Source organism: Gorilla gorilla, chromosome 23, assembly GCF_029281585.2.
Source record: "Gorilla gorilla gorilla isolate KB3781 chromosome 23, NHGRI_mGorGor1-v2.1_pri, whole genome shotgun sequence".
NCBI classification, from domain to species: Eukaryota; Metazoa; Chordata; class Mammalia; order Primates; family Hominidae; genus Gorilla; species Gorilla gorilla.
Genome location: NC_086018.1, coordinates 16,408,389 through 16,419,477, shown reverse-complemented (window position 1 = coordinate 16,419,477; position 11,089 = coordinate 16,408,389). Strand labels below are relative to the sequence as shown.

General features: G+C 50.4%; 1 protein-coding gene across 1 annotated transcript; it reads right to left on the bottom strand.

The window, feature by feature from the left end:
• Positions 1 to 2,760: 2,760 nt before the first annotated feature.
• On the bottom strand, positions 2,761 to 9,881 carry LOC129529562 (cadherin EGF LAG seven-pass G-type receptor 1-like). The gene is made up of 2 exons (XM_055374919.2): positions 5,521 to 9,881; positions 2,761 to 3,771 (listed from the first exon to the last, which is right to left on the bottom strand). The coding sequence occupies exons 1-2, from the start codon at positions 5,807 to 5,809 to the stop codon at positions 3,614 to 3,616; spliced, it is 447 nt and encodes a 148-aa protein (XP_055230894.2). The 5' UTR covers positions 5,810 to 9,881; the 3' UTR covers positions 2,761 to 3,613.
• Positions 9,882 to 11,089: the final 1,208 nt, after the last annotated feature.

The following is an 11,089-nucleotide window of genomic DNA, read 5'->3' as shown; positions in this document are numbered from 1 at the left end:
GCCCATAATAGCTAATGGCAGAAACACAAGGAATGGCTTAAATGTCCAGCAAAAGACACCAAAATAATGACAGCTCATGGGGGTCAATCACCCAGTCACTGAGAACCATGTGAACATGAGGACCCCAGAGCCAGGGAAGTGGGAAATGGCAGGAGGACGAAGGGCGGATCCTCGGGCTGCTCCCACCGAGCAGGCCCCAAAGCTGCTTGTGGGACATTCATCCTTTCCAGCCAGGACTGGGTGAGCAGCCCTAACCCTGGGGCCAGCAGCAGGCACTACCCATGACAGCCTCGGGTCGGGTGTGTGGGGAGACAATCGAGTCCCTCGGGGCACAAGATGGGGTGTATGCTGGGGAGGGGGCATTTCTGACAGAAACACTGGGAAAAGGCCAGGCAAAGGGTGCGCAGTGTTCCAGGGTGTGGTGTCCTGTGGCAGACCCAGAACCTCCCTCCCAGGGACACTGCAGGGCAGTGGTCTCTGTCTCTGGGCCAGGGTCACAGTGAAATGCCACTGTGAAGACCTGTGCTTGATCAGGATCAGGATTTTGACTTGTGGAATCTCTTTTGACTTAGGAGCCTCTGGAATGGGCCCTCTCCGTGTGCCCCATACCCAGGCCTTACCAGAGGCTGCGGCGGTTGGGGTCATAGGGCTCAGGCAGGAGCTGCCCCGGGGTACAGTAAACAAAATGACCAGAGTGAAGGTGAACTAGCCAGTGTCATCAGGGTGTCGCTTTCACCTGCTGATCGGGGGCCTCCCCCTCAGTGCCAGGCCCTGGGCGTGTGATCTGCGGGGTGGTCCTCCGGCTGGCTGGCCTTACCAGGGGGCCTTCTGCAACGTGAGCAGAGCGTGAGGACTCCGGCAGGAGCACCTGTGTTCCCCAAGACAGCTGTCAGTGCCAGCAGGTGCTTCTCAAAACCCAACAGATGTCCCACCGAAAACAGTATGGTGTGTCCCCAAAAAATCAACAATAGGATTTACCACCTGACCCAGCAAGCCCACTTCTGGGTATACACCCAGAAGAACTGAAAGCAGACGCCCAGATACGTCTTCACCCCTGTTCAGAGCAGCACCATTCACACAGGCCAAAAGGTGGAAACGACCCAGGCATGAGTCAACAGGTGAGTGGATAAACAATGCGTGCTCCATCCACACAACAGAATATTACTCAGCCTTCAAAAGGAGGGAAAGTCTGACATTTGCTACGACACAGGTGAACCTAGAGAACATTACGCTCAGTGAAATAAGCCAATCACAAAAGGACAAACATTGTATGATTCCGCTTATACGAGGTCCCTAGAGGAGTCAAATTCAGAGACAGAAACAACGGTGGGCACCAGCGGCTGGGGAGTGGAGTTGGTGTTTTGTGGGCTAGAGTTTCAGATCTGCAGGCTGAAAAGAGTTCTGGAGATGGACTGCTTAAACATGAATGTATCTGATGCAGTTTGGAGGTCTGGCCCCCTCCAAATCTCACGTTGAAATGTGATCAGGGTCGGAGGTGGGCGTGGTCGGGGTTGTTTGGGTCATGGGGGTGGGTCCCCCATGAATGGCTTGGTGTCCTCCCCTTGGTAATGAGCGAGTTCTCACTCTGTTAGTTCCAGAGAGAGCTGGCTGCAATGGAGAGTCGGGGACCTCGTCCTCTCAGTTTCAAGCATGACCCCACATCAGAGTCACCCCTCTTTTTAAGACACATGAGGGCCAGGCATGGTGGCTCACGCCTGTAATCCCAGCACTTTGGGAGGCTGAGGCGGATGGATCACGAGGTGAGGAGATCGAGACCATCCTGGCTAACACGGTGAAACCCCGTCTCTACTAAAAATACAAAAAATTAGCTGGGCGTGGTGGCGGGCGCCTGTAGTCCCAGCTACTCGGGAGGCTGAGGCAGGAGAATGGCGTGAACCTGGGAGGCGGAGCTTGCAGTGAGCGGAGATCGCGCCACTGTACTCCAGCCTGGGCGATAGCGTGAGATTCTGTCAAAAAAAAAAAAAAAAAAGACACATGATGTAACACTATATACCTGACAAAATCCATTTACTAACAAGGTTTCCAATTTTAAACTGTCCATTATGGAGTTTACCTTTTCATGTCCTTTTTATTTGGGGAAGTTTTTAGTAATTGTCACAGATTTGTAAAAAAAGCACCTTAAGAAAGTTCAGAATGTTCAAACTGTTTTGTATCATAATCTCAACCCAGGAGTGAAGATTTGTACATACACAGACAGCATTCTGGTTTGTTTTTGTTGGTTTGTTTCTTGCAGGGAAGGGAAGGTGATTCTAAAATTTCTATTTCTATTTAGAAGCAGCTTCCCCTGCCTCCCCCCACCCAGACAGGTTCTTGCTCTGTTGCCCAGGCTGGGCTGTAGAGGCATAATCACAACTCACTGCAGCCTCATCTCCTGGACTAAAGCAATCCTCCCGCCTCAGCCTCCTGAGTAGGTTGGACTACAGGCATGCGCCACCATGCCCAGGTAATTAAAAAAAAAACTTTTTTAGTATAGATGGGGTTTTCCTATGTTGTCCAGATTGGTCTTGAATTTCTGGGCTCAAGCGATCCTCCCCATGTCGGCCTCCCAAAGTGTTAGGGTTACAGGCGTGAGCCATCATGCCCAGCTAGAAGCAGCTTTGAACCCAGGAGGCAGAGGTTGCAGTGAGCAGAGATCGTACCACTGCACTCCAGCCTGAGCGACACTGTGAGACACCGTTTCAAAAAAATTAATAATAAAAAATAAATAAATAAATAAATATGTCCAGCCAGTGTCAGTGTGACAGTTGTGGTCATTTTGATAACAGCAAGGGTTCAAGAAAGCCCTGGGAGTGATGTCTGAGTAAATGAACTGTCCCCCCAGTTCTTGCTGTCAACATCTTTGACAAGTTCAACTTCACAGGTTCAACTGCCCATCAAAGACAACCAGCTCACATACAAATTTCAGTTCTCTTTTCTTTCTCAAGTTATCAGTTGCAAGGCTGAGTATCCCTTAACTGAAATGTTTGGGAACATTCTGGATTTTTTTTTTTTTGAGACAGAGTCTCATTCTGTAACCCAGGCTGGCACATCTTGGCTCACTGCAACCTCTGCCTCCTGGGCTCAAGCGATTCTCATGCCTCAGCTTCCTGAGTAGCTGGGATTACAGGTGCCCACCACCACAGCTGGCTAATTTTTTGTATTTTTTAGTAAAGACGGGGTTTAACCATATTGGCCAGGGTGGTCTCGAACTGCTGACCTCAGGTGATCCCCCTGCCTCGGTCTCCCAAAGTGCTGGGATTACAGGCATGAGCCACTGTGCTCAGCCTGGATTTTGATTTTTTTTTTATTTTAAAGTATCATTTCATACTTACCCTCCAATGAGCACTTCCTTTAAGTGTCAGGTTGGTGCTCAAGAAGGTTCAGATTCTGGAGCATTTCAGATTTCAGGATTAGGATGCTCAACCTCTACCTAAGCACTTGGACGAAACAACCCGCTGTCACCAATACGACTTGGTGCCAGCGAACACTCGGAACACTCCGGCCCCGGATCTTCAGTGCGCAGGGAGTATGGCGTGTTCATCCTCCTGGGATGCCTGCGGGGGGGGCCCTCCCCTCCCTGAACGCTGGGGACTCCGAGGGAAGTAGCAGGTCTCTAAGCGGTTCTACCTTTTTCTTCAGGTGGTTTGAAGAAGTTGGCTGGGAAGGAGATGGAGGACTCCAGCTCCCTGGGGAATTCTTCATGAATGGCGTCGAACCACGCGACTCTGGCTCCCGTGAAGTTGAACTTGTCAAAGATGTCGACAGCAAGAACTGGGGGGACAGTTCATTTAATCAGACATCACTCCCAGGGCTTTCTTGAACCCTTGCTGTTATCAAAATGACCACAACTGTCACACTGACACTGGCTGGACATATTTATTAATTAATTTATTTTTTATTATTAATTTTTTTGAAACGGTGTCTCAACAGTGTCGCTCAGGCTGGAGTGCAGTGGTGCAATCTGTGCTCACTGCAACCTCTGCCTCCTGGGTTCAAGCAGTTCCCCTGCCTCAGCCTCCCGAGTAGCTGAGATTACAGGCACACACCACCATGCCCGGCTAATTTTTTGTATTTTTGGTAGAGAATGGGTTTCACCATGTTGGCCAGGCTGTTCTCAAACTCTTGATCTCAAGTGATCTGCCTCCCTTGGCCTCCCAAAATGCTGGAATTACAGGCATGAGCCACCGTGCCCAGCCTACTTATTTATATGTATTTTTTAAGACAGGGTCTCACTCTGTCACCCAGGCTGGAGTACAGTGGTGCAATCTCAGCTCAATGTAGCCTCAACCTCCTGGGCTCAAGCGATCCTCCCACCTTAGCCTCCTGAGTAGCTGGGAATACAGGAGCATGCCACCACACCTGGCTAATTTTTTTTTTTTTAATAGAGATGGGGTCTCACTATGGCACCCAGGCTGGTCTCGAACTCCTGGGCTCAAGCAATCTGCCCACCTCAGCCTCCCACAATGCAGGGATTACAGGTGTGAACCGCCATATCCAGTTGACTAACCATCTTTAGAACAGAAGCGACTTCCAACTTCCTGCATCCCATGTGTACCTACACCTGTCTGCAGTGAGCCTGAAGTGAGGCAGGATCCTCGACACTCACTCTTCTAGAGTCTCACACCTGAGGGTCTGGAAGGCCTGCCAAACCCCCAAGATCACAGCCTAACATCTCCCAAGCCCAGGACCTGTCCCCTGGGAGTCATGGGTGTGTCATTGCAGACTGTCTTCCCAAAGGCTCCATTTACAGATGAGGAAATGGAGGCCTTGCTGCTGAACCTTTTTTTTTTTTTTTTTTTTTTTTTTGAGATGGAATCTCCCTCTATCGCCCAGGCTGGAGTGCAGTGGCACCATCTCAACTCACTGCAAGCTCCGCCTCCCATGTTCACACCATTCTCCTGCCTCAGCCTCCCGAGTAGCTGGGACTACAGGCGCCTGCCACCACGCCCAGCTAATTTTTGTGTTTTTAGTAGAGACGGGGTTTCACCATGTTACCAGGATGGTCTTGATCACCTGACCTCGTAATCTGCCCCTCCTCGGCCTCCCAAAGTGCTGGGATTACAGCCGTGAGCCACCGCGCCCGGCTTTTTTTTTTTTTTTTTTTTTTTTGACAGAGTCTCCCCCTGTCACCCAGGCTGGAATGCAATAGTGCAATCTTGGCTCACTGCAACCTCTGCCTCCCAGGTTCAAGTGATTCTCCTGCCTCAGCCTCCCAAGTAGCTGGGATTACAGGCATGCACCATCACACCTGGCTACTTTTTGCATTTTTAGTAGAGACACGGTTTCACCATGTTGCCCAGGCTGGTCTCCAACTCCTGACTGCACGTGATCTGCCTGTCTCGGCCTCCAAAAGTGCTGGGATTACAGGCGTGAGCCACTGCGCCCAGTCTCTGAATCATTTTTCTAAGAGCATGGCCAAGTGGGGACCGGGAGCCCACCTGCTCCACCCATGGGGACCCAGCTCCTGGGCGCGCCCCTGAGGGTTGCAGGCCTCCACCCCCCACGCAGCCAGTGCCTTACCCATGTTGGCGGTGACGATGACGAAGGGCTGCACGTACGTCCACTGCACGTTGCGTGCCATGTTGCTGAAGTAGACCTCGAGGCGCCGGAGCAGCTGTGCCAAACCACCCTCGCTCCACTGGATCTGCTCCCACGCTGCCCTGGTGGCTGGGGCCAGGAGGGCGCTGCCCAAGTGGATGATGTTCTGGTCAGACAGACAGCGCTCAGTGCTCAGCCTGCGGAGGCCTGGCTCATGGAACCGAGGGACATCAGCCCTGAAAGGCTTTGCTCGCCTAGAGAGCTCATTCATTCATTCCAGCCCTACACTTTAGATTGTGGTCTTTAATATTAGTCTCCAATTTTTTTTTTTTTTTTTTTGAGACAGACTTTCGCTCTTGTTGCCCAGGCTAGAATGCAGTGGCTCAATCTTGGCTCACTGCAACCTCCACCTCCTGGGAGCAATTCTCCCGCCTCAACCTCCGGAGTAGCTGGGATTACAGGCACACATGTGCCACCACTCCCGGCTAATTTTTGTATTTTTAATAGAGACAGGGTTTCACCATGTTGGCCAGGCTGGTCTTGAACTCCTGATCTCAGGTGTTCCACCTGCCTAGGCCTCCCAAAGTGCTGGGATTACAGGCATGACCCACTGAAACTGGCCTAGTTTTCAATTTTTTTTTTTTAAGTTTAAGAGGAATAGAAAAATGTTACTAAGCTCACAAAGTATATTAAAATCCAGAGAATTAAAGGTGCTTCATATTTTTAGCTTAATTTATTAGATTTACAAGCACTGTTTAAATGCTTAGAAGGTCTGTTTGCTAGCCAAACAACTGATATAGGAAAATAAAAATCAAATATATGACGTATATTAATTCCATTTAAAATACTTAAGGGAATTTCATGCTTTAAGTTAATAAATAGGATGAAACATTAATCAGAGTTGAATTCAAAGAGACAAGGAAGTCATTTTTTAGTACTTGATTTTCATAAATCCCGAACCCTACCACATAAACTGGAGAGACTGTGGGCGATTCAATGTCAGAGGCCGGGACTCTGTGGAGTGAGCCCTGCCAGGGATTTTTCCACGTACACCTCAAGACGCTAAGGCAGGGAAGACATGTGGAGACGTCCCTGTTATATCAGAATTCCTCCTGAACCCCACATTTAAAGCAGTGACGGAATCACCACACCCTGGGCTGAGCAGAGGAGGCACACTGAGGCCGCCGTGGACATGCGGACAGCTCCTCTGCGGGTGACCCTCTGCCTCCGCGTACCCCAGGGTCTATGTGAATGACTGGGTGGAGGTGTGAGGCTGTGCTTAAGAGTTTGGGGACCACACCCAAGACAGAAACCAGGGCAGACACGGTGGCTCATGCCTGTAATCCCACCACTTTGGGAGGCTGAGGCGGGTGGATCACCTGAGGTCAGGAGTTCGAGACCATCCTGGCCAACATGGTAAAACCCCATCTCTACTAAAAATACAAAAAATTAGCTGGGCGTGGTGGTGGACGCCTGTAATCCCAGCTACTTGGGAGGCTGCGGCAGGGGAATTGATTGAACCTGGGAGGTGGAGGTTGCAGTGAGTCAAGATGACACCACTGCACTCCGGCCTGGGCAACAGAGCAAGACCATGTCTCGGAAAAAAAAAAAAAAAAAAAAAAAGACAGAAACCAGGAGGGAAAGCTGTTTACAGAGTCACACATGGAGAACAAATGCCACTGGCCCAACTCTCAGGCTGGGACTCAAATTCCAGCGAGGGGACCCTTCCTGGTCTCTGGGGGCCCTGTGCAGACCAGAAGGTCTCGTGGGGGCCCTGCATGGACTGGAGGTCCTGTGAGGGCCCTGCGTGGATGAGACAACCAGGTTTAGTGTTGGGAGCAGGACACCAGCATGGGCTAGCCCAGTCCCACCACCTGAACAGAGGGGCTGTGATCCTCCAAGCTACCCAGGGAATGTGACACCTGGGTGCACAGCTGGTCCCAATGGCCAGAATGTATGGAAATCCAAGCGTGGTGGCTCATGCCTGTAATCCCAGCACTTTGGGAGGCTGAGGTGGGTGGATCAGGAGTTTGAGACCAGCCTGGCCAACATGGTGAAACCCCGTCTCTACTAAAAAATACAATAATTAGCCAGTGGGGGCGGGGGGGTGGCACGGGCCTGTAATCCCAGCTACTCAGGAGGCTGAGGCAAGACAATCAGTTGAACCCGGGAGGCAGAGGTTGTAGTGAGCCTAGATTGAGACGGTAACACTGCACTCCAGCCTGGGCGACAGAGCAAGACTCTGTCTCAAAAAATAAAATAAAAAAATAAATAAAGAATGTATGGAAAATGTTAGCACAAATGGAGAAAGTTAGCTTAACCCTTGAGAGCAGGCAGGCAGGGAAAGGCAGGCCTGGGTGCCGTCCTGGCTCAAGTGGGCTCAAGAGGCCCTGCATACTCTGGTGGGGGGTGCTCTGAGGGGCAGCAGGGGTCCTGGTGGAGAGTGCTGGCAGGAGGACTCCCAGAGCCATGCAGCCTGGGTGTGGGATCGGATCCTCTTGCATTGCCTGCTCTACTGGCTCAGAACCCAAATCCCTCAAAGTGAGGAGTCCCACTCACTGGGAAGCAGTTTTTGGTTCAGACTTCCCATGGACCCTGGGAAACTTCCTCAGTTGTCCTGAAAGCTCTGTAGGGTGAGACCACTCCTTCCCTCCCACCCCTGAGAAGGGCCTGCACACAGTAGGTGCTCAGTCCATGCATGAGAGCAGGTGACGCTGGGGCCCCTGGGGCTTAGCAGCCCGAAGCCCAGGAGTTCTCTGCCTGGTGCATGCGTGGCTCACCCTGGGAGCAGGGCTGGGGTGTGCCGGCTGCTCTCCCAGCTGTGGACGCTCACACCCACCCTAGGTACAGGCTGGCAGGGGCTGCCAGGCTGGGGAGGCTGTGCCTGGGTTTTCCCTGGGGTACTTTCAAGTAAAGGGTGTTCTTTTCCTGTGCGCCAGTAGACGCTTTGGTCTCATTCATGAGGTTTGATTTTTTTTAAACATGCAATCCTACACTTTGGGAGGCTGAGGAAGGTGGATCACTTGAGGCCAGGAGGTCTTGATCAGCCTGGCCAACATGGTGAAACCCCATCTCTAGTAAAAATACAAAAACACAGCAGGGTGTGGTGGCGCACACCTGTAATCCCAGCTCCTCCGCGGCTGAGGCAGGAGAATTGCTTGAACCCAGGAGGCAGAGGCTCTAGTGAGCCAAGATCGCGCCACTGCACTCCTTCCCGGATGACAGAGTGAGACCCTGTCTCAAAACAAACAAACATGCAATTCTTTTTTTTTTTTTGAGGTGGAGTCTCGCTGTCGCCCAGGCTGGAGTGCAGTGGCGCGATCTCGGCTCACTGCAAGCTCCGCCTCCTGGGTTCATGCCATTCTCCTGCCTCAGCCTCCCTAAGAGCTAGGACTACAGGCGCCCGCCACCACGCCCAGCTACTTTTTTTTTCTTTTTTCTTTTGTATTTTTAGTAGAGACGGGATTTCACCGTGTTAGCCAGGATGGTCTCGATCTCCTGACCTCATGATGCACCTGCCTCAACCTCCCAAAGTGCTGGGATTACAGGCATGAGCCACCCCGCCCAGACAGTTTGTTTGTTTTTTGAGACAAAGTCTTGCTCTGTCACCCAAGCTGGAGTGCAATGGCACGATCTCGGCTCACTGTAACCTTCCCCTCCCAAGTTCAAGCAATTCTCCTGCCTCAGCCTCCCGAGTAGCTGGGATTACAGGTACCCTGCCACCTCAACCAGCTAATTTTTGTATTTTTAGTACAGACAGGGTTTCACCATGTTAGCCAGGCTGGCCTCAAACTCCTGACCTCAGTGATCCACCCCCTTCAGCCTCCCAAAGTGCTGGGATTACAGTTGTGAGCCACCACACCCAGTCCCAGTCTTTTTCCTATACGTGATTTACATTGGTTTTCACAAAAAATTTATAGCTATTTTTTTTTATTTTTAAATTTTTTGTAGAGATGGGATCTCACTATGTTGCCCAGGCTGGTTTTCAGCTCCTGGTCTCATGCAGTCCTCCCACCTCAGCCTCCCAAACTGCTGGGATTATAGGCCTGAGCCACTGTGCCGCTGTGCCTGACCCTGCATTTTTACTTATCATTACTTTTTCAGCACTCCTCCTTTAATTCCTAGTACCTCCTAAGACTTCTGTTGAAGCTCACCTGCTTAATTCCTTTTTGTGATTACACAATTTTATTTTTTGGAAAGCGTCATTGCCAGGGCTAGGCATAGTGGTTCACACCTGTAATCCCAGTATTTTGGGAAGCCAAGGCAGGAAGATTGCTTGAGCTCAGGAGTTCAAGACCAGCTGGGCAACATAGGGAGACTCCATATCTTAAAAAAAAAAAAAAAAAAAAAAAAAGGAATGGTGGCACATGCATGTTGTCCCAGCTAGTTGTGAGGCTGAGGTGGGAGGATTGCTTGAGGCCTGGAGGTCAAGGCTGCAGTGAGCCATGATTGTGCTATTGCACTCCAGCCTGGATGACACAGCAAGACCCCGTCTCAAGAAAAGAAAAGAAAAAAGAAATAGGAAAAGAGTCATTGCCTGGGGTTCATTTTTTACTTTTTAAAGAGTGCAGAGTAGTTTTTAATGTATTTAAAACATTTCTGAAAATGGAACAAACTGGATAATGTTATTTTTTATTTGTTATTTTAATTAGGGGCATTTCTTCTTTCCTCCGTTAAGCATCAAAACTTGGAGACCAGATGGCAGATTTGCACCTTTACAACCAGAAGCTCAGGGAGAAGTTGAAGGAGGAGAACACAGTGGGTATGTTCAGATTGCTTTTGGGTACCTTGACCCTGCCACACTGTCTACCCTAGATTGGTGCTCATGGTACTTCTTGGTGGCATTTCAATAATAGGTTGAGTTGTATACCATCTCCCTTTACAGTACATTATGAAAATGACATTATTAAATAAGAATTTTGATGGAGCTGATAAGCTAGTAGAATTGGCACATGACCCCTTTTATACCCAGCCCTCTTGTCTGGTGTGCTTGAGGTAATAATAACCCCTTTTATACCCAACCCTGCTGTCCAGTGTGCTTCAGGTAGGAGTGTCCTGGCAGATCCATATATTGACTAATTGCTACTGTATGTAGTACATCCTTAGACCACCCATATTCTAGCATGTGCAGCCCAGGCTTGTACTGATGCTCTGCTGAGGTCTGGCATTTAAGAGAAAGACAAACAGCTCCTTCAGGCCAAGGATCTCTGTCAACAGGCTGAAGAGGTGAGGGTGCTGAGCCTCAGTATGTACCAAGTTTGGCTTCCACATGGTGATGTGCTGTGGCTTCATCCCACAGGTGAGTGCCTGGGTGAGGGTGTTCCCTGATGCTCTAATGCTGGTCACCCACTCATTTTTTTTTTTTTTGAGATGGAGTCTTGCTCTGTTGCCCAGGCTGGAGTGCAGTGGCGCGATCTCGGCTCTCCTGGGTTCATGCCATTCTCCTGCCTCAGCCTCCTGAGTAGCTGGGACTACAGGCACCCGCCACCACGCCCAGCTAATTTTTTGTATTTTTAGTAGAGATGGGGTTTCGCCATGTTAGCCAGGACGG